At 38.5% G+C, this 23,137-nt stretch overlaps 1 protein-coding gene across 1 annotated transcript in view; it reads left to right on the top strand.

The window, feature by feature from the left end:
* The window catches only part of astn2 (astrotactin 2), a 297,382-nt gene that overhangs the window by 174,869 nt on the left and 99,376 nt on the right, over positions 1–23,137 (top strand). The window contains exons 11-13 of the mRNA XM_085359806.1: positions 1,907–2,057; positions 15,759–15,925; positions 18,613–18,801. Of these exons, the coding sequence (XP_085215932.1) occupies positions 1,907–2,057; positions 15,759–15,925; positions 18,613–18,801 (507 nt within the window). The remainder of the gene's footprint in view (positions 1–1,906; positions 2,058–15,758; positions 15,926–18,612; positions 18,802–23,137) is intronic.

Raw genomic sequence — 23,137 nt, 5'->3', positions numbered from 1 at the left:
GATGAGCTTCCCAACACCTGAACCATGGTCGCCCCATATGAACATTAAAATGATCAGCATGTAGCTGGAAAGATACCTTACATTTAGATTTCACCTATAGAAAATAAATAAAATAAACAAATAAAATAAATATAATAAATAATAAATAAAAATAAATAAATAGATAAAGCTGTTTAGATAAAACAGGTTTCTTATTAGAGCTATTTTGCTAGAGTTTTGTATTTAACATTCAGTATGTGTGACCGCGAGGACAGCGAGTCATTTGCTACTGCCACACTATGTCAGAAACATTTTAAATTTGCAAAGTAGACAGTCCCAATGTGTCAGTCAGTGAACCATAGTACTGCACCACGAGAAAAATGTGCCAATTATTTTCCATATGTAGCATACAGTGAAACTAAATTGAAAACAGTTATTAAACCTAAACAGTCCCTTAATCGAAAGAGTTATTCCAAATCTTGATAGCAGACGCTATGAAAAAGAAATCATATTGCCTCAGTGAAAAGGTGGATAGACTGTGTCTAATATCTTGTCCATAAATTCTCGCTTACATCAATAAGATGCTTTTCATTGAACGTTCATAGATTTTTTTTTGAGGCTTTGCATTTTATTTTCTCTTAAAGTTGTGAAGGTCAAATGTAGTATTTTTCTCATATTTTTTTCACTATCACTTCCAAGAGATAAATTACTTTTTGATGGTTTATACCCACTTTAAAGATGGCTTATGTTGGACATTTTAATTCAGTGAACAGTAAAATCAATGTATCAGTTACTGATTCAATGGTGCCTAAATACACATGCAAAGACATAGAAAGATAGCCGTAGTGACATTACTTCACAATCCTCCTCCTAAAGCAAGTCATCTGTCTTCCTATCATTCAAAATCTTGTTGCTGTTTCTAAAGTCAAGTCACCCTCACAACACACTGTGGTCCCTGTGGTCCCATTGCAAGAGATAGTGCTTTGTTTCCTTTCAAACAAAAACATGGGGTTTGCTTGCCCCTTCTTTTCCTCTGATAGTAGACATAAAGCATATAGGCATGGCAGAGCATGCTAAACTGCACAGAGCAATGAGCTTGCAGCTTTGGTGTGCCACATTTGGCAGTGGAAATGATCGCACTACTGTCAGTGACACATATATATATATATGCAAATGTGGGGATCTCAAGTCAGACTTCATCACAAACTGACCTGAAAACATACTTGAGTTTTTTTTTTTTTTAGTTTTGTTAACGTGGTAGTGGCATTTCTGTAAGAATGGAAATGTCTGTCTGTCTGCATGTCAGACATTTATAGCATACAGTGGATAAAACTTGCTTACTTTGGCCATCTTTTAAATCTTTCGACATTTCTGGTTGTGAGTGAAATATCTAATAATTGTGTGATTAGGTTAGAGCGGTGGTCCTGTACTTCACCTGGTAGAGTGCCCCAGGTACATTATATGGACAGAAGTACTGGGCCACCTACATATTACACCTACAGAAGACATGGAAACCAATGCCATGAAGCTCCAGGCGCTCAGTTTTTCTGCTGATGTTAATGCTGGAGGCGATTTGGAACAAGCAGAGTGTTTCAACCCTGCCCTGTGATTTTACATGGTCTGCCACTGTGTGGTTGAGTTGTTGTGGTTCCTAAATGCTTCCATTTTGCAATAATGGCATTTATAGTTGATTGTGGAAAAATAGGAGAGAAGTATAATTTTATAAAATAAATTTTCATTTGAATTTAATTTTATTTAATTAATTTTTTTTTTACGTTTGTTGCCATGATGCCAGGTCTCTCTTGGAAATGAGATTTTTTACCTGGATAAATAAAGGACTAATAATAATAAAACAATTTGTAGTGTTAAAACATACGCAACGATAACTGAACTTTCTTCTTGTAACCCTTACTTTCTTCAATTTCAGGGAAGAGGCCATGATGTCCACATACTTTGAAAATGTAGAGGACCTACTGGCATCTTTTGGACCTGCCCGTGACTGCTCTAAAGATAATGGTGGCTGCAAAAAGAATTTCAAGTGTGTGTCTGATCGACAGTTAGACTCATCTGGGTGCATGGTAAGCAGATGGTAGTAGACTTGCACTACACTATTAATGCTACATTCAAGCCTTCGTTTATGCATTCATGCAAATATTAATCCTTCTCATTTTCCATGTGTTTTATACTGTATATAACTGTGATATCTCCAACACTTTCATATTTTGGAGTATGAATCAAGAGAGAGTGAGAAACTATATAGATCAGCCTTCAAACTGCCAACAAATGAAATGAAATAAAAAACCATCCATCCATCCATCCATCCATCTTCTTCTGCTTATCCGGGGCCGGGTCGCGGGGGCAGCAGCCTAAGCAGAAAAGTCCAGACCTCCCTCTCCCCGGCCACTTCTTTCAGCTGGCCTTGGTGTTCCCAGGCCAGCCGAGAGATATCTCTCCAGCGTGTCCTGGGTCTGCACCAGCGCCTTCCCCTGGTCCGACATGCCTGGAACACCTCACCCAGGAGGCGCCCAGGAGGCATCCTTGTCAGAAACCTGAACCACCTAAACTGGCTCCTTTCGATGTGGAGGAGCAGCGGCTCTACTCTGAGCCCCTCCTGGATGGCCGAACTCTTCACCCTATATCTAAGGGAGAGGCCAGCCACCCTTCGGAGGAAGCTCATTTCTGCCGCTTGTATCCTCAATCTCATTCTTTCGGTCACTACCCACAGCTCATGACCAAAAGTGAGGGTAGGGACGTAGATCAACCAGTAACTTGAGAGCTTCACTCTTACGCTCAGCTCTCGTTTCACCACGATGGACCAGTAGAGCGTCCCACCAATAAAAATAGATAATATAACTTTTTATATAGCTTTTCCCTACTAAAAATGCTCATTAAGAATTTTAAAGGTAACAGTCATCACTTCTATAAGTTTCTTTTCTAACAATGTGACTTACCATCAATGTATTTATATCACTTTGCTAACATGATGTGTCCAAGTAATTCATAAAATTCATAAAAGACTAACATAAAATCAGGAAATCTGTTTACTGTAATGACAATCACAACTGGAGCAATCAAGAAATGGTCCTGTAGTATCTGCACTTTACTTCTTTAAGCCCTTTTCCATACCACTGCTATACTTGAATATGAATATGAATAGATAGTGAATGAATTTGTTGTTGGCGCCGTCTTCCATTCATCCTTTCTGCTTCTTAAGCCTTAGTCACATTTTACATGTAGCGTTGTAAAGTGCAGTGCAAAAGTGAATTTCTTGTGGAATACTAACAAGAGCAGGGCAATGCTTCCAGTGCCAGGTTTTAGACAGAAAGGGGTGGACCCAAGTTGTAAAGTAATTAAACTGATGAGCCGTCTCAATTGCTGGAGGCTGGTGTTGTGAGTCATTAAGAGCTTGGATGGAGCTATAAATCGACAGGTCTTTTGGTTGTTTTTGTCGAATAGAGACAAACAGTATAGAGCAGTTTTCTTGTTTACCTTTCCTCTTCTTTCAACTGAAAGAAACATACAGTTGCTACTCCAACAAAAAATTCTGTTTACAGTATTCATTAAAACCTTGTTAGTGACACTTTTGCTACATTTATTATACAGTGATTACACAACCTGCAGTAATTTGTCTGGCACCGATTACGAATGATGAATGACAAAAAAACTGATTCATGGCACTGTCATTAAGGAGCAATGTACACCATGGCTGGCAGACTTCACCAAGGCAGAAGAAGACTTCAGCACTTTAATGAACATGTTTCTACATAAATCAAGTTATTCTCCCACCCCCTTTGCCAGTTTTTCCCTACAGTTTACCACTAATTTGGTTACTCTGACAATGAATCCATATTAATAAACCCACTCCACCCACAACATTAGCAGCTGATGCTGCATCTATGGCAGCCGTAGATTGTATATGCATATACACTAAACTTGGTCAAGACTGCTGAAGTTGAAATTAAGCATCAGAGTGAGAAAGAAAGTTGATTTAAGTGACTTAGAATGTGGTAATGATTATTGGTGCCAGACTGGCTGGTCCGAGTATTTCAGAAACTGTTGATTTACTGGAATTTTTCCATCCATCTTAAGCGGAAGTACTCTGGGCAAAATCTGCTTGTTGAAGCCAGCGGTCAGGGGGAAATGGCCAGACTAGTTTAAGCTGGAGGAACAGCTCATTATAACCAAGGTTAGCAGAAAATTTCTTTGGTTAATAGCATATTGGTACATTCAGCCGATGCTTGCATGGAAGATGGCGACTTGTCTGAAAAACACTCGGTAAGTAACCGCCAGTTAAAAAGTGAAAAAGTACCAAACAGAGATCATTCACCATCAACGTAAATGCTGTGTTAAACATACACATACCAGCGCATTTCAAAAGGTGTAAGTTTTACTTTAAGGTGAACAAGGCATAAGGGTAGACCAACTAGAACTGTGACTCAGCAATACTGGAAGAAATAGGCATCTCCAACACCATCGCATATGTCAAATGGCTAGTAGATATAAGACCGGACCACACTACAAGAAGTCTACATGATCAGCATTATGTTTTTTTTAAGTCACAGCTTTGCATATTTTAGTTCCTAACTTTTTGTCTTTCTTCCTTTAATTGTTAAACTGGGATAGCATAATTTGTTTTACATTGATCACAGTTATGCTTTTGCTCCTTTGGGCTTTGAGTTTAGTTGAAACTGGTCAGCATTCAGTAATCGCCAAATAACAAGATTATGATTTATTTCTGATGAGTCAAACAAAATTCTATTGTGAGCAGCAGTTGTTTTCCTCTGTGCGGTATAATTCAACCTTCTTTTTTCTTTTTTAAAAAAATCTGGCTATCAGTTAAAGGGTTAGTCAGCTTGAGAAGACTTCTTTTCAACTCACATTTTCAAAAGCTAGATAGAAAAAAAAATACTCTGAAATGATTCCAAACGGTCTCACGCCTCTGTGTGATTAATACTCAGACAAAAACACTGACAAAACCCTCTAGTCTTCAGAGATTAACTCAGAGAATCACAGACACGGCAGTATTATTTGCTTTTCTTACTCTCCTGGGTTGGTGTAATTTTAACCACCCTTGTCAGAATGGGTGCTAACACAGAGCACCAACATGTCACACGGAAGGCTTAAAATCCATTTTCAGAGCCAGTCCCTTAAGGCTGTCTGCTGCTCTTAAGACAGCTGAAATGCATTTGCAATGAATTAAATTCTAGTCAGCCCCAGTGTGTACGTTCTGGAGATATCTGTTATTCTATTTTGACTGTGTTCACTTTCTACAGATTCTTAGAAAGACAGGATGTCACTCGCTTCCTTTTTTATCACTTGTCTTAAGAATCACAAGCTGTTCACTTTAAAGCCATTTTATTGCATATTTGTTATGACTTAATTGTAGGAAAAAAAGAGAAGTGGGGGGGAAATTAATTTATTCTGCTTGGTTAAGTTATTGTTCATTTAAATAGGAATTCAAAGTACACCTGTGCAAACTAACCAATGATCGTATAAGAGGCATTAGGGAAAAAATCAGAATCAGAATACTTTATTGATCCCTGGGGGAAAAAAGACAGGGATGATGAAATAAAAGCTCTTTGATTTTAATGTATGTTTTATGCAGGGATTTAAAAGGCAATAAAGAATTTGCCATTCTGATGTCCACAGGCAAATCATTCCACCAGTGACGGGTCTCTAATGGGAAAGAGCTGGTCACTTTTATTTTACCTGGTATTCCTAGGATAGATGAATATATTATATCCATTTCCTTTTTAAAAAAAATCAAGTCGTTATCTCTGTAACCATGGCTTTCTTTTGGTAATTGGCCATTTTCATGCTTTAAATTTGACATCTGATAATGATACAGTGCTTCTTTTTTTTTTCTTTGTAGCACATTGCCATATTCTGCTACAGTATATGTCCTTCCAATGGTAATACTCGTACACTGAACAGATGGAGGGATATTAGTGGCATATTTTTCCTGAGATAATGTCTCTTTTGGGACATCTCTGGTAAAGTTGCTTGAATGTAGTGTTGGCAAAGATGTATTTTTGCCTTTTAGCTTCAAGCAGCAATAAATTCACATTTTCATTTTGGCCTGTCATACGTGTGTTGTTTACAGAAGACAGATATTGTTGTCTCCGATGTAATTTTAACTTCTATACTGTCCCTGAATGCAAGAGTTTATTAAAAGATGTGGCACACTCGAAAAATCAAGACTTAAATGATGCCTTGTCAGTGTGGACCCATATTTATGCTTGCCAGCCTCTAGTTTACATCAGTTAACAGAGAGGATAAAAGGCATGTCTGCCCAAACACAACACTCATGAAAACTCTCAAAATCCCATGTATGCCCCTACTAATCTGTGTTCCTTACAAACGAACATCACGTAGTTTCCCCCTGTTCTGCCAAGTGCAGCTCATTGCACCTCATTACATCTGCATTTTGGTGTTTCTTGGTTTAAAGCATTCATTTCGTTCAGATATACACTCAACAAAAATATAAACGCAACACCTTTGTTACTGCTCCCATTCCCCATGGGATGGACGTAGAGACCTAAAATTCATTCCAGATACACAATATAACCATCCCTCCCAAACAGTGGTCACAAATCAGTCCAAATGTGTGGTAGTGGGCACATCTGCTATATTGAGATAATCCATCCCACCTCACAGGTGTGCCACATCAGGATGCTGATCTGACATCATGAGTAGTGCACAGGTGTACCTCAGACTGCCCACAACAAAAGGCCACCCTGGAATGTGCAGTTTTTTGCGCTATTGGGGGTCTGGGGACCCAGAACCGGTCAGTATCTGGTGTGACCACCATTTGCCTCATGCAGTGCAACACATCGTCGCATGGAGTCTATCAGATTGTCAATTGTGGCCTGTGGAATGTTGGTCCACTCCACTTCAATGGCTGTGCGAGGTTGTTGGATATTCGTGGGAACTGGTACACGCTGTCGTATACGCTGGTCAAGCACATCCCGAACATGCTCAATGGGTGACATGTCCGGTGAGTATGCTGGCCATGCAAGAACTGGGACATTCTCAGCTGCCATCTGCCCTGAACAATGTGAACCATGATTCATCCGTGAAGCGCACACCTCTCCAACGTGCCAGACGCCATCGAATGTGAGCATTTGCCCACACAAGTCTGTTACGGCGACGAGCTGGAGTCAGGTCAAGACCCCGATGAGGACGACGGGCATGCAGTTGAGCGTCCCTGAGACGGTTTCTGACAGTTTGTGCAGAAATTGTTTGGTTGTGCAAACCAATTGTTCCAGCAGCTGTCTGGGTGGCTGGTCTCAGACGATCTTGGAGGTGAACCTGCTGGATGTGGAGGTCCTGGGCTGGTGTGGTTACACGAGGTCTGCGGTTGTGAGGCCGGTTGGATGTGCTGCCATATTCTCTGAAACGCCTGTGGAGACGGCTTATGGTTGAGAAATGAACATTCAATGCACGGGCGACAGATCTGGTTGACATTCCTGCTGTCAGCATGCCAATTGCACGCTCCCTCATTGCTTGTGGCATCTGTGGCATTTTGCTGTGAGACAAAACTGCACATTCCAGGGTGGCCTTTTGTTGTGGGCAGTCTGAGGTACACCTGTGCACTACTCATGATGTCAGATCAGCATCCTGATGTGGCACACCTGTGAGGTGGGATGGATTATCTCAATATAGCAGATGTGCCCACTACCACACATTTGGACTGATTTGTGACCACTGTTTGGGAGGGATGGTTATATTGTGTATCTGGAATGAATTTTAGGTCTCTACGTCCATCCCATGGGGAATGGGAGCAGTAACAAAGGTGTTGCGTTTATATTTTTGTTGAGTGTATGTACACACATGTCCCTCTCATGATTTGTTAACCCATCTTATTTTTAACTTTGCACATTTATACGTTACATCACAACTGTACTATATTAAATGGATTAGCTCTAGCTCAAAATCCAGATAAGGGTGGATGTGCTGTGTATATCCAAAGCGCATGCTGTTAACTATCTGGGAGGGCACTATAGCCAATTGATATAAAACAGTATAAGGCTCAGTAATAGAGCCTTACTTTTGAAGCATGGAAAGATACATATTTCTTTTCACTTTTTGTAATAAAAAACAATGTAATATACTTTTTACTTTGGATGAGTGATTGTACCTAGATGCCGACAAGTCTCTAAATAGATTGCAGGATGCTAGTCTTCCAAATGTCAGATTTTGTCAGCACTTCCAAAACTAACAGTGTATGTTTACAGACATCACAGCCACCTGTGCAAATACCAAGCACTAATTAGCAAAAAGGATACTAATATTTGCCAATGTGTACAGGGACATGCAAAACCAGATTTGTCTGTGTTGCACATAAATCTCATATCCCAGATGTCATCAAAACTAGGATAAACCTCCAAACTGGGATATCCCAGTTAAACTCACAAGATGCAATACATTCTTTAGTAAGTTTGTTTGCTCTTAGGGCAATAAAACTGTGGAGCCTAATTTAACACATTTAAGCAGCAGAAGAGCCGCAGGGCATGCATCACTGCCATCTCTAAACTAGATTAGGCTGTCGAATATGCTTTTAAAATATTTGATTTTTTTCCTCTGCCTGCCATTGTTATTTAAAGCTCTCCTGTTTTTTTCTAAATATATATATTTTCTTGTCCCGTGGAAGACCCAGTTCACATCTTTTAAACATATTGTTTCTTTATTATCCTCAGCTTTTCACACTGCCTTTTCCTTCTCCAAAATATCTGATTGCTACTAAGTACAAACATCTAGCATCTTAATTTTGAGATGATCGTCATGGAAAAGAGTTCTAAATAGATTATACTCAGTTCCTGATTTAGGCAGAAGCCCTAATGGGTGATTGGGGAAATGACTTGCATTCATTCAGAATGTTAATTTGGAGGGGTGATCTATGTGCAGTGTATAATGTGCAGAAAGATCGGCTACATGTACAGCTATATTTCTTACACACTTTCTTCACTCATTTTTTGTTAATTTCTTCAGGCCTACTTACCCTGCACTTTTACTCCGCAAGGAATTAACAGGAGTGAAATGCCATTAGTCCCATTCTTAATGCTGTCATGAAATTCTCCCTTAAATAGCCCCCAGAGAGTACATACATATGCTACCCTCGATGATGGGTGTTCTACATTGATGTCAAGTGTCTACGTTCAGGGACAAGGTTTAAAGGCTGAACACTAATATAAAAGCCTCAAATCCATCACATTTAAACATGCAGTTAAACCCTCTAAAAGACAAAAAAAAAATATAAACACGTTCCTTTAAATATTTAATATATTAAATAACATACAAATTATATAAAATTACCATTTGTTTTAATTATACATTAGTGATCAGCTGTCAAGATGATTTACTATACAAACAAAATAAGATGCAAGAAAGTTGTGTCTACAAGTATAAAAGTTCTCACTACTGGCTTGTTCTTGGTGTGCTGCCATCACAGAATCGCTTCAGAAGAACTGAGTGGAATTCATTTGTCTCAAATACAAATTGTTCCACTCCCGAACCCTTGTGTCTTTGGAGAGTTGTCCAGGCAGAAAGAGCAAGTAGCTCATGGGCTGCACTAATGGCTAACCTTAAGAACTTTCATTCAACCACAGAGAGCTGCATAGCAATTCTGAATTACAGATAGCTATTCCCACAGCTCTGCTCTAATGTGATGAATAACTCCAATCTTGTCAGAGACTAAAGTGCTCTTCCACCGAATGCTGAACATATGGGATTTTGTGTAGAACACACATGAGCAATGCATAATTCATATTTTTTCTTTTTTGTTTCTGGCTTTGGTTTTCTCAGGAGATCAACAAATGTAATTGAATAATATGTTTTATAAAATCCAAAAATGACTCCTGCAATATAAACAAAAATACAAATTTAAAAAAAGGATAAAATTAAAAGGAAGTGTACCCATACTGCATTAATTTCATCTTCATACAGACAGATATTATAACATAACACAATGTTTAAATTATGAGACATCGAATTATGAGTTTAATCTTCTCATAAGTGGAGACAAACAGCCTTGATCCCTTCTAAGACAGTTCTGAAGCACAGGTGGGTGATGATCGCGTAGGATTCTAAATTGTGCTCTTGGGCCTCAGAGAACTTTTGAGCAAAAATAAAGCCTTGGCATGCAAACCAACAATCAGAAGAACTTTCACCTCTCCTTTGACTAAGTTCAATGCAAGACAGACTATTTTCTGTACTTACTTGAGCACTTGTTAGTGTAGATTATTGAGAATGGAAAACGCATCCTTGAGGCATGAATTTGATACAGAAAAGTGTATAAATTAAAGCCCGACATGTGTGAAAGTGTCAGCTCCTGTGCTTGTTCACTGCCTAGATTGTCCTCACATCTACATTTTTCACTTCATATATACACCAATCAGGCATAACATTATGACCACCAGACTAATATTGCATTGCTGCTAAATCAGCCCTGACCTGTTGAGGCACCAAAATGTTAGCAACAGATCCTGTAATTCTTGTATGTTGTGCAGTAGGGCATCTATTTGTTTATCCAGCACATCCCACAGACACAACACCTAAACACGTTGTTCTGTTTCTTAAACCATTCCTGAAACGTTTTGCTTTGTGGCAGATCACATTACGCTGCTGAAAGAGGCTACCGCCATCAGGGAATACTGTTTCCATGAAAGGGTGTATGTGGTCTGCAGTAATGCTTAGGTAGGTGGTATGTGTCAAAGTAACATCTACGTGGATGGCAGGACCCAAGGTTTCACAGCAGAACATTGACCAAACCATCACACTGCCTCCAGCAGCTTGCTTTCTTCCCGTAGTGCATGCTAGTAACGGGCATTCCCAAGTAACATATACAAATGCAATGGTCATCCATGTGATATTAAAGAAACTGTGATTTATAGATAGGTAGGTAGGTAGAAAGATCCTTGTGGAGATAATAAGTTGAGATAATCATGTTATTCACTTCAACTAACACCTAATAATAATGTAATGACTGATCAGTGTATATAACAACTCATTTTAAGAATTTACTGGTAGATATTTCAGAGCTTTTGGCACACTTTATCTACTAGAAAAGTCTTAAACTGAGTAACGGAGCAATAAGCAAACTACTGGATGTTGCACTAGAGCAGCAACAGCATGTCAGACCAAAGCAAAGGGCACATCTGCGAGACACACTTTTCCATACTTTGTGTGAGACTCACCTGCTTACTTCCTTACTGTGTCACTTCATGTCAAAAAAAGGTACAAAAAGTGCAAAAACTCGCTTGACTTCCACCAGCTTCAATCGATTTAATATTTGTTGCTGCATTTCCTTTTGCTTGTTTGTTCACCATGTTCCACGAAAAATCTGCAAAGCTTTTTTGACCCACGATGATATATTTGCTCGCTTTCTTCACAGCCTCTGGATATGAGCAATACTGTGTAAATGTGTCTCTCCTGCAGTGATGACTGAAAACTAGAGCCAGACCAACTGCAGAACATTGACTCAGTATCTGGGAATGGGGACAAAGGATAAAGCTTCTTTGTACTCCTCCACGTGTGACACCTGGTTATCCTATTTACAAAGGGCAAGTCTCTTGCTAGGAACAACAAAGATATTAAGCAAGATCTGCAAGCTCTCAGGACACTGAAAGAGGACCTGAGCTTAGAGGATAAAGACTGCACCCAGGCCGAATGGGGATTTTTTTAAATATATATTTATACATATAAATGGCCTAAGTGTTTTAGATGTATTAGACAGTTAATGAACATTCCCATTTTTTCTAATACTTTTCTAATAGACTTCATGCATTTCCAAAGATCTCTAACATTATTAGTCTTTATCTCATTTCTAACTTGATTTCTCTGCTAATGTCCTGTATTGCATAAGCTTTATTTAAAACAACCATATGATTTATGTAATTGTTTCTCCAGAAGGCTTATGCCAAAGAAAAAGTCTTATTTCTGATCTCAGGAAACCTTTCAAAATAAGATTGATCCTGATGATCATTGTTTTGGACTAAATGAGGATTTGAAACAGTCTGAGCAAAAGAGAAAGAAAAGATGGCCTTTAAATGGTTCTACTATAAAGCATTTGTTTCCAGAAATGCTAATATGTTATGTGTTGTTGTAGTTACTAATAAATGGTGTTACTTAAATTGTACAGTTCTGCTGGATTTAATGAGATTAATAATCTCTTTGGAAATCTTTAAGCAGAAAACCAGGGAAACATAACGACTATGATAGTTGAAAGCTGTTGGAGATAAAAGTTCACACACCTCGTACGCCTCTATCTCTAGGAGGTAGAAATGCCAACTGTTCTAGTCCAAAACAACAATATATACCACTTCTCTGTTGTTTTCCTTCTCATCTGATGACCAGAACTGAGGGAAAAAGGGTGCCTTTGGATGTGAGTCCTTGCCTATGTCAGTCATTAATAAATAGCTACACATAGTTTTCCCTTTAGCGTCTATACAACTGTGTCTGCAGGCATGTGACTAATGATGTCAGTGAACCTTCCTTACGTGCACTAGACCCTTTAACACCACCTCTTCCTTTGTGCTTCCTAACCTAAGAAAAAGTTCTCAGAGAAATAATAAAGTCATTTAACTTTCTGAACTTTGAGAAATATGTAGTGTTTAGTATATAGCATTGTTTTGTTTTTGGGTTTTTTTGTTCTTTAAGAATAAATACACCACAACCAGCAGACATTTTAGCTGTTTGTCATTGCACGCCTACAAAAATATCCTATGCTGGCACACAAAACTTGAGGAGTCTAGATGAGTCAGAGTAGCAGTTAGTGAAAGAATTGAACTGTGGACTAGAAAACTGATGTAACTCAGTCTCTCACAGTCCTCGTTTCTTAGCAAAGAGAGGCAGATATCAATACAAGCAAGGAAAACATTACAGCAACACTTGAAACTGAAAGGCTGGCAAAACCAACACATTTTCAGCATGTGGCTCACATCTGAAAGTGTAAATTGACCACAGCTGAAACCTGTCAAATATTCAAAGATGAGATGGAAACTATTTATAGTATCTCTGAGACTATATGCATCCTACTGGAAACTCATATGGGGTGGTAATTCTGTTGTTGTTTTCCAGCATGTAATGTCACACTTTGTAGGAAACATTATATAACATCTCAGTAATGACATACGTTAACTTGTGAAAGTCAGGGCTACTGGATCCTGGTTCTCACTACACAGAGGAATGATTTGTTTTCTGTTTAGTTAAGCTAATTCAAAGGTTATTGCTGTATACTGCAGTAGTTGGATGTGGCCTTCCTGGTGCAGTTATAAAAAATTGCCAACTAGAAAACAAATGTTAAAAAATGCAACAAATAATCCAAATATCTAATCAGTCAATCACATAGCAACAACTCAGTGCATTCAAGATGACCAGCTAAAGTTCAAACTCTAGGGCTACCGTGGCTCAGGGGTTTGGGAAGCGCATCTGTAACCGGAAGGTCGCTGGTTTGATCCCTCTGTCGTTGTGTCCTTGGGCAAGACACTTTACCCTACCGCCTACTGGTGTTGGCCAGAGGGGCCGATGGCGTGATATGGCAGCCTCGCTTCTGTCAGTCTGCCCCAGGACAGCTGTGGCTACAACTGTATCTTGCCTGCACCAGTGTGTGAATGTGAGAGTGAATGAATAGTGGTATTATAAAGCGCTTTGGGTGCCTTGAAAAGCGCTATATAAATCGTTATATAAACCATTATTATTATTAACTCACCATCAGAATGGAGAAGAAAGGTGATACAACGTTGCTGATGCCAAACTGTCTGATCTCAGTAATTCAGGAACTGTTGATCTCCTGGGATTTTCCTGCACAGCCATGACTAGGGTTTGCAGAGAATAGTCCAAAAAAGAGAAAATATCCAGTGAGCTGCAAGTATGCAGTAAGTTCTCTAGGAGTGCCTTGTTGATGTCAGAACTCAGAGCAAATAGTTAGACTATTTCAAACTGATGGGAAGGCATCAATACCTGAAATAACCACTCGTTGCCATCAAGATGTCCAGAAGAAATGTGTTTCTTTCTTCACTTGTATTATATTTGCTGCAATTTCTGCTGGCCCCTTAACCAGGTGTCTCTTGAAATATATATATTTTTTAAAAATTCCAATCAGACTTTTTAGTGCTTAAATACAGGATATATAATAATGCCCTTGAATCAGAGAAGCTACAGCAGGAAAAGAATCATGCCAGGTGCCACTCATGTCAGGTAAAAACAGGAAACCGCGTCTTTGCATGAGCTGACCAAAACTGGACAATAGAAGATTGGAAAGATGATTTCTGCTGCTGTATTTGGATAGTAGTGTCATAATTTGGTTTAAATAAGATGAAAGCATGCATCCATCCTACCTTGTATCAAAGGTTCACTCCAGTATATCACTCTGCCGGTGGTGTAATGATGTGGAGGGTAGTTTCTTGGATGTTTTCTTGCTTTAGCTTCCTTAGTATTAACTATGCATGATAGCAATACTGCGGCCTACCCGAATCTTGTTGATGAGCATGTACATCCCTTTATGACTTTCACCATCATACGAATCTTCTGATGGCTGGTTCTAACAGGATACATGCCATGTCACAAAGCTCAAATCATCTCAAACTGGTTTCTTGAACATAAGAAGGAGTTCACTGTGCTCAGCTGTCATCAGCCATCAGTCCATGAGAGATTCTTTAGGATGTGATGGTATGAGAGATTCACATCGTGGAGCTGGCAAAGCTTCAGCTTCAGTGAAAATATATGATATATGATTTATATATAGAATGTATAATATTTTAATATTCTGCTAATATTCTGTTAATTGTTAGAACAATGAACACACACACACATTTTTTTATGCTTTTTGATATAATAACACTTATCAATATTGTTTTAGCAGCATGTTGATTGACTTGACAGTTAAGCTGAGCCAGCAGAAAAGTCTGACCTTTTTGTTTTGTTTGTGTAATAAGCATCTTGTTTACATATGAGATGAATAATGCAATATAATTTATGAGCGTAAGCTATTAAGTCAAGAAGTTATTTATTGTTAGTAACATTACATTTTTAATGGAGCCCAACTTTCTTATATAATACATCTGCTGCTTTTGCAGTTCTGAATAATTAGTATTTCTTATGCTGGAGGAAATATAATTCATTTAAAAATCCACTTCATAAATTAAATTCTGCACTTTAAATTAGCCAGGCAAATGACTAGGGTGCTGGACCCATTGTTCCTCCTCAGATTTCTGGCTTGAGTTGACATACTCAGATAAATGTGCAATGCTTAAGTTTATTATTTTCTTTTATCACACTTCTATCAGCGTGGAATGATTTCACAAATGATAATCATTTTAATTGCTGGTGCTTGTGTCTAAATCTTTCGCCTCTGAGTTTTTTCTTTCTGTCTGGCATTTAAAAAAAAAAAAAAAATAACACAGGCCTTTGTGTGAACTGAGGGGGGACTTTCTGCTCAGGTAGTAAAATGAGCTGTGGTAACGATTCCAAGCTGCCGTTGTTTAATTTTCTAATCCTTTAAGCGCCTCCACCTTTTTATTGTGTTGTATCAGAAAAATATAATTGGCTTAAATTCTTCTTTTCTTGAATTTGTTCTTTCTGAAAGTCTTACTCCCTACTACTACTGTCTTATCTTCTCAGTCTTACTATCTCTGTCCTCTCAGTACTTTTCAATCCTGATTAAAATGCACATTCTGACCTATGTGTTTTACTCTCTTCTTCTCTATTCTTATTCTGTGCCTTTATCCTCACCCCCTGCTTGTATCCCTCCCACCACCTTTCCTTCTTTCTTTTTCTTACAGTGTCCTGAGGGGCTGAGGCCAATGAAGGATGGCTCAGGTTGCTATGACTACTCCAGGGGCATTGACTGTACGGATGGCTTCAATGGAGGTTGTGAACAGCTGTGTCTCCAGCAGCTTGTGCCCCTTGAAGATGACCCAAGTTCCAGCAACGTACTCATGTTTTGCGGGTGAGAATAGCTAGTAGTAAATAGAGAAAGAGAAGACATCTGCAGGGTGCCAATAAAGCTTTCTTTGGAAGTAGGTTTCATGAGTGATGGTTTGATTACACAAATGTAAATTTTCAAAAAATACTAAATATGAAATAACCAGTGAATAAACTATAGCTAGAAAGCCATATAGATAGATTGACAAATACATATCATACAGTTCTAGTATAGCCATTACGAGCATAATCTACAAAAACATACACAATACAAAGATGTGGAAAGAAAACTTGCATGAATTTGTCCAAACAATTCAAACCTCATACAAGTAATATTAGTGAATCTCACCTCTGAGATCGTGTTCACAGCTTCTAGCCCAGCTACTATTTTTAGACTGCTCAGTGGAAACCCCGTTCTGTTCTCTTGGCACATGTGCCTGAATGTTACGGAGGTACTGCGTCAAAACAGTGAACCTTTAACCTGATTTTCATTTTGTGGAAGCAGTGGAAGTCACAGGGAGGCAAATCTGATGGGTCTGTGAGGATTTTATATGTGTAGATTAAAAAAAAACCTCCAGCCTTGTCAGTGCACTAAGTTCCAGCACAACATGGCACATGCCAAAGTTCTCTGTATGGTACAAATGGAGCTTTGCATTGACAGTCTGAGGCAGGGGGATCTTTTGGTAGTGCACATCCTTGTGAATGTTGAAAACAAAGAGGATGACTATTATCCTGGTATCACCCTGGACATGACATTCAATGAAAATGGACTCTTAGCTAAAAAACTTCAACTTTGGCTGGCAGTGAGCCTCTGTGTGATGGTCATTTTGTAGAATGAAGATATTCTTGAAGGGGAAATCATGCCAAATTTCAATTAGGTATAGTTTTTGTTTGCACTTATTCATAGAACTTTTTGATTGTACCCAGTACATTGTAAATACTTAGGTTTCCATTTGAGTGCAGACTGCTTAGATTCCCCAGTGCAATCACACTGTTACTTTGCAACTTGATGAAAAACACTGAAAAAAAACTACTGCACTGTGGTCCGTGGCAGCTGGAAAAGATGTGAATAGTGAACAAATGGGTCAAACACAGGACTTCCACCTGTGATACTAGAGTTTGCATGAAAAAAGAAACAAGGTCGTTCTTAGCTGGCTGATTAAATATTTTTTTCTCGTTTAGAATTTATTGTTATCATAATTTTTCTGTTACGTGCTCAGCTTTGGGACATGGAACCATTTTAAGGTTAGGTTAAAGAAAAGAATGATCTACACTGAATAAAACCCTTCAGGTTAGTGAGTATTTCTGCCACAAAGACCTGAACTTCTATATTGGTCTTTTTACCCAATTTCTAAAAGCAGTGATATTCCTGGAGCAATATTAAATATTATATTGTTGCTCCAAATATGAAAGGTCTGAAAAAGGGCTACAAATAGTAACCAAAAATACAGGAAGTACTTCTGTCAGTGTTTTTGTTAGCTTTAGGGTTGTCCTTCCCATTTTCCTTTAAATAGCTGTCTTCTTTGAGGGTATTTATATCTCAAGACTGGCTGATCATTTATGGAAACTGTTCTGATCATGCCAATGAAAGTTGCTTAATTCCTGGGACCTGATAACTGATAAAAGGATACTTAAAAAAACATGTCTAAATGCATCTGTTGACTTTTTGATGGAAACCTAACAGCAGAAGCCTAAAGAAACATGAAGCATGCCCTCATTCTTGATCTGTGTCTGATCTGGAATGATGTCCTCATTTTCCCCAGATCATTTGGTACCCTTACACTGTGGGCAAACATGAACGTTGAGGCTCTGTCCATTTACCATGATATCCTGTTTAATTTCATAAGTGTATTTTACTAAATCACTAGCCTGTATACCCACATGTTCTGTAATAAATGCACAATGCTTTTTAAAAGTGGCCTGTGGGAAAAAAAACAGATTAAATTAATAAAATCATCTGAATGGTATAACTTTGTTCTGTAATTATACAAATTGTTCATTTACAAAAATGGAAACAGATTTGCCTTCAACTACAGAAAGCCCCTGTTCCACCAGATCTGAGTATTGCCAACAGCAGTTGACATCTCCTTCCCACCGAGGTGAAGAGACATGAACAATTGCATGAGTCCTGCGCTCAGCCCTATCCAGCAGCACTAACTGCTCAGCCTGGTCTGTAAGACAGGATTGCACACAATAGTGGAAGCTATAATTGTGACTAACTGCAGAGTCTGCTGAATCCAGTGGCACTGGAATCTGTTTTAAAATGGTTTTCACCAGAGTGCTTGTGTCCACAAACTCGCCATTGATAATTGCTACTGTAGCACTTTGCATATTTAAAAGGCCTTTTTGGCTTTGACAGTAACAAAGTAGATTTAATGGTATATAAACTGAAAACCTGGAAAAATGTCTTTTCAAAACATTGGTTGTGATTGTCTGTGTCAGGCTGTTATTAGTCTGAGGGAATTCTAAAGAAAATTGGTACAATTTTGGCATGCTGAGTTTCTCTGTATTGGTCTTTATAGATTGAAAATTAAAGTAGGAACATGGGAACAGCCTTGTATATAATGTCAGTCTTTCAAATCACAATCAGCCTGCTACAGCTCAATCTTCTGTTTCAAATCTTGCCAGCACTATGCTTTCACCTCAAGTGTAAACAAGGTCTCCTAGATTGCATATCATACATTGTATTGACAGTGTTTCCTTCCTCCTCAGATGCGTACAAGAGTACAAGCTGGCAGGCGATGGGCGCTCCTGTCTCCTGCAGTCAGACAACTGTGATGGACCAAAATGCCCTAAGCAGGATGTCTACTTCAATGACACCCTGTTTGGTGAGATGCTGCATGGATACAACAACAAAACCCAGCAAGTCAACTTGGGACAGATATTCCAAATGACCTTCCGGTAACTAGTGTACAAGTACATGCATTACACTTACATGACTATACAGACTAATGTTCATGCGTCATGTCTTTTTTCTTTCAATTGTCAGTGACTGTTCATTATGTTGTTCTTCACTTTTCTTTAATCTTACCTAGAATCGTGTCTCGTTCTATAAGTTTATGCTTTTTCTTTCCCTTTTATTGTTTTCTTATCTATTGAAAAAAGAATCTGTTTTTATATTATTTCCAACTAAACTTGTAGACACTTAGTCTTCCCTCGAGACCTGCTGTTTCACATCTGAACAGTTTTTCTGCATCTCGAGAGACACATTGAGGCAGCTCTGAAAATCGGTAGTCAGGGTTTGCCATTGGGTTGCTGCGTCTGTGCTTGCTTCAGTGTGTGTGTGTGTGTGCATGTCTATGTAGATACGTGTGTGTGACAGAGAGAGAGAGAAGGGCATGAGAGTGTAATGGTTGAGTGAGGATTGAGACTTATCCCATGGCAGTTCTCCTTAAACTGTCAGCTCTCTGAAAACCTGGCTCACTCTGATAAGTCACATGCTGTCTGTGAGGAAATGCTCAACACTGAGAGATGATAGGGTCTATTTATGCACAAATACAGTATCCACGGTAAACATGCTCAGCCTATATCTCACATTCTCTGTGTCTGTCGTCACTATCTCATGTGCATACTATATAGGCACTGCTTTCAGCAGGGTAACCATAAAATGCTTTTCAACTGCTCTGCCCTATGGGTCATAATAGTTGTGCTTGGCACAGGGTCATGACTTTACAGCGCATACTTTTAAGAAACGGAGAGAAACCTTTCCGTCTTTCAAAAATGGCTAAAATTTTAGATCTAGGTAGAATTTATCCGAATGTATTAATAGTTTCTTTGGGCATCGTCGTCCTGCTAAAATCTCCGTGTACCCAGTAAAGGTGGTGAACACAAGGTAAGTGTTTTGAGTCTGCAGTTTTACACCATTAATTTCATTTTAAAATGGTCAAATTATAGTCAAAGAAGCAATTTGAATAATATTAACATAAGAGCCTTTGTAAGGTGTTTGTGTGAAGTCTTCTCTCAGAAGTGTGCTATAATTCAGGTACTGTAATTTCACATAATTCCTCAGAGAATTCAGCATTTCAGTAATCCACAGATAAGTGTATAAAAAAGGACACTTCTGCTTTAATATCCCTATATTCTTAATATAAACAGCTTTCAAAAGAAGCAGTTCTAAATGCTATTAAGTTTCATTTATTTGGGATTTAACACTCGACACAGTCGTGTCAGCAGCGTCCTTGAAGATGTTATTGGAACGTAGAGAAGCTGTTAAACAGAAAGAATCAGACTAATGCATCTATTAGCTAGAGTGAGTTATTGTAAAAGATGACCAATCTAACACTGTTTTTTCATGCATTCAGGAAATGTCAACTAATTACCAAAGTATACAGAACAGGTAAATACAAACTGAAAATATTTTTCTCAGAGTTTTGTTTGGACCTCACGTTATAAATTAAGAGGCTTCAGAGCATTCAAAGGAATGAAAAGCTATGGTTTAACTCCCCCATAACAGCAACATCTGACGACCTTCTCTGTACCCACAATGACGAGTATAGACACTTAGTATACGCCTCGGGTTTTTCCAAGAGTAGCTGCAGACATCAACCTCACTAACTTCTGATGCACAACCAGTCGTTTTGTTCTAAAAGCATTCCTGGAATATAACAGAAACCACTCAGCAGTTAGTTGTGATAGTTACCTGTGATCACCTTATCAGCTCTAAGTTAAACAGGGACTGAAGAGTTATCTTTAGACAGTTTGGAAGAAAGACTGACATGTCCAGAGCTTAAACTGGGGACTAAAGGTCCAAGGTTTCCTAAAGGTTTGAGAGGCTAAACCAGTTGGTAACTTCCACTAATACACTCAACAAGGCACAGTTTGACAGATGAGACAAAGGCACAGTTTGAGGATTATAAACCCTGGCAAAGAGGCAGTCTTTATCCCTTTGCCCTCAAACAGTAGGCTGCACAGTGGGGCCTGATCCTCCAGGCTCCAACTCCATGAGCTGGGCTATATTAAATACAGAAAGTAAATACACATGTACTCAAGACCAGGACTCTGATGACATTACAAAATTGAAACAACTAGCGTTGGCAGACCTGAGACACACAATGAGTGACATACTGGTTTTTTTTACCTTATGAGATCAATATAAAATAATATAGTGTATATGATATTGTTAAAATGTGTTTTTGGTCCCTGCTTTTAAATTTCTTGAAATTTAAAAACTTTCTTTAATGTTTTTTCTTTTTAAATTTCTTCAAATCCTTTCTTGCAGGCAAGAATTAATCAAAGCTCCCTTAATAGCAGGAATTAATCCCTTAAAAATGAAGAAATTGTCAAACAGTGAATTACCAAAGAGAAGTTACAACACTATTAACTTTTCATGTTCCTCCTTTTTAGTGAATGTCTCACCTTTATACACCCTAAGGTTGTTTGGCAAGGTCTATACTCAGAAATACATTTTGCTGATTACTAAGCATCCTTTAAGTATGGTTGTTGTGCTCTGTGACGGTCACTGGCACAGTGACTTGGAAGTCTTAAGAGACAGTCAAAAACCAAAAAAAGACATCAAAATAAAAGTTAGATAATTGCAAAGTTACAAACATTATGGATAAACATTTTTGGCTCTAGCTGAGACTTATATGGGTTTTTTTCAACTTAGGTAAAATTGTAATTCACTAATGATTTCTATAAAGAGTTTCCCTGACACTGTCAAGGTAACTGCAGACAAATCTACTTGGCTCTTAAAAGGGCCCTATTTTCAGTTCTGAACATCAAGTAAAATGACCACTCAGCCACAGCTCTCCATCCACTTTTTCTGTTTGGAATTAGTTAGGTATTGTGGTTATTTATCTTTCCAAGAAGTTAAGTCACACTTCAGAGAGAACATTTATAGAGAACTTTTCCTGTTTTCCATCTCAGCCTTCATTTTCTTACACCTGTGCAATTTGCACCTGTGCTTTGAAGCTAGAAAAATTTCCATGCTAATTGCAAGATGCATACTTAGCTACACTTATATGGTTCCCTGCAGTTAAAGGCACACTTGGCTGATTACATGCAGATGACAGGCAAAGTGCACTTCCAGGCTGATGTGCCTGTTTGGATAAAGAACGCACACGTCTCTAGGTGCAGAGTATGTCTGAAACGAAACACGAAAAGCATTTAAATAGACCGACAGTACATGGTTCAGTACGTTTTGAAGAGAGACTAGAGGAAACAAAAAAGAAAGGTGTTACTCTGTGTATCCATTATTTAAATCAGTGTCAAATTCTGTGGGGAAAATTTTTGTTTAACCAGAATGTATTTTGTATTCATCGACCCCACTAAACTTTCATCTTTGTTTCAATTTATTTCTGTTAACGATGGAAAGTTGAGCCGGGGTAAGTCTAACCAGAAAGGCTCAGCTCACAGTAGGTTGGTACTTGCCTTGCAGTGTCATTAATTAAACATGTGTATTATGCCATGTTATCTTACTGTGGTACTTACTGTGCTTATCAAATCCACTGTCATTTGTCAAAAGAACATTAGCTTTGTCTTCGTAATGATTTTGCTCCCATAAGAACCTACTTCACACTCTATGCATTTGTAGAAACATACTACAGTTCTTATTCTCATCATTTTCTACACTTCCCTCCACACCTTCTTTGATATGCAGATGCAAGACTTATTCCACAGCCCTTATTTTTCTCACCTCCACAGTCTACTGGGTTTCTCTCTCACACACGCACACACACACAAAACCCCATTCCTATGCACCAGCACCTCAAAGTGAAATATTAGATGATTGAGATGAATTGTATAAATTGATTCACAGCTTCACAGGTCTTTTTTTCAGTATGAAATATAATCCGTGATTTACGACTGTTTTGCATACATTTGGTATTATATTGATCACACTTTGCTTTTTCACAGGATGTTGAGGTAAGCCCGGGGAGTGATTTTTGCATATTGCTGTAAATTACAGAACTGTAACACAATATTACGATGTCATTCAAGCATTCATTCATTACATGCGTAAATGTGGATGTGAAAGTATAAAACGTTGTGGAAAAGAAATCTGGCCCAAAAAGATTGATTATATTTTTTACAGTTTCATCCAGGAACCTGACAATGAATGCAGGCTAAAGGCCAAAACTTATCCTAAGATTGCATCCTTTCTATTTACTTAATTGTGCACTTACATGCACCATAATGACATCCTGCCACTAATTGGTACATCAGTGTCAAGCCCATGCCTGAAAAGATGACTGTAGAGCCATGGTGCAAAGAAAGTACACTCACTTTTGATTCTAAT

The sequence above is a fragment of the Diplotaxodon limnothrissa genome, linkage group LG7, assembly GCF_057381915.1.
Source record: "Diplotaxodon limnothrissa isolate DT_005_m linkage group LG7, D_limnothrissa_male_GT1.1, whole genome shotgun sequence".
Taxonomy (NCBI): Eukaryota; Metazoa; Chordata; class Actinopteri; order Cichliformes; family Cichlidae; genus Diplotaxodon; species Diplotaxodon limnothrissa.
Note: the sequence above shows the minus strand (reverse complement) of the source record. Positions and strands in the feature narration are given on the sequence as shown.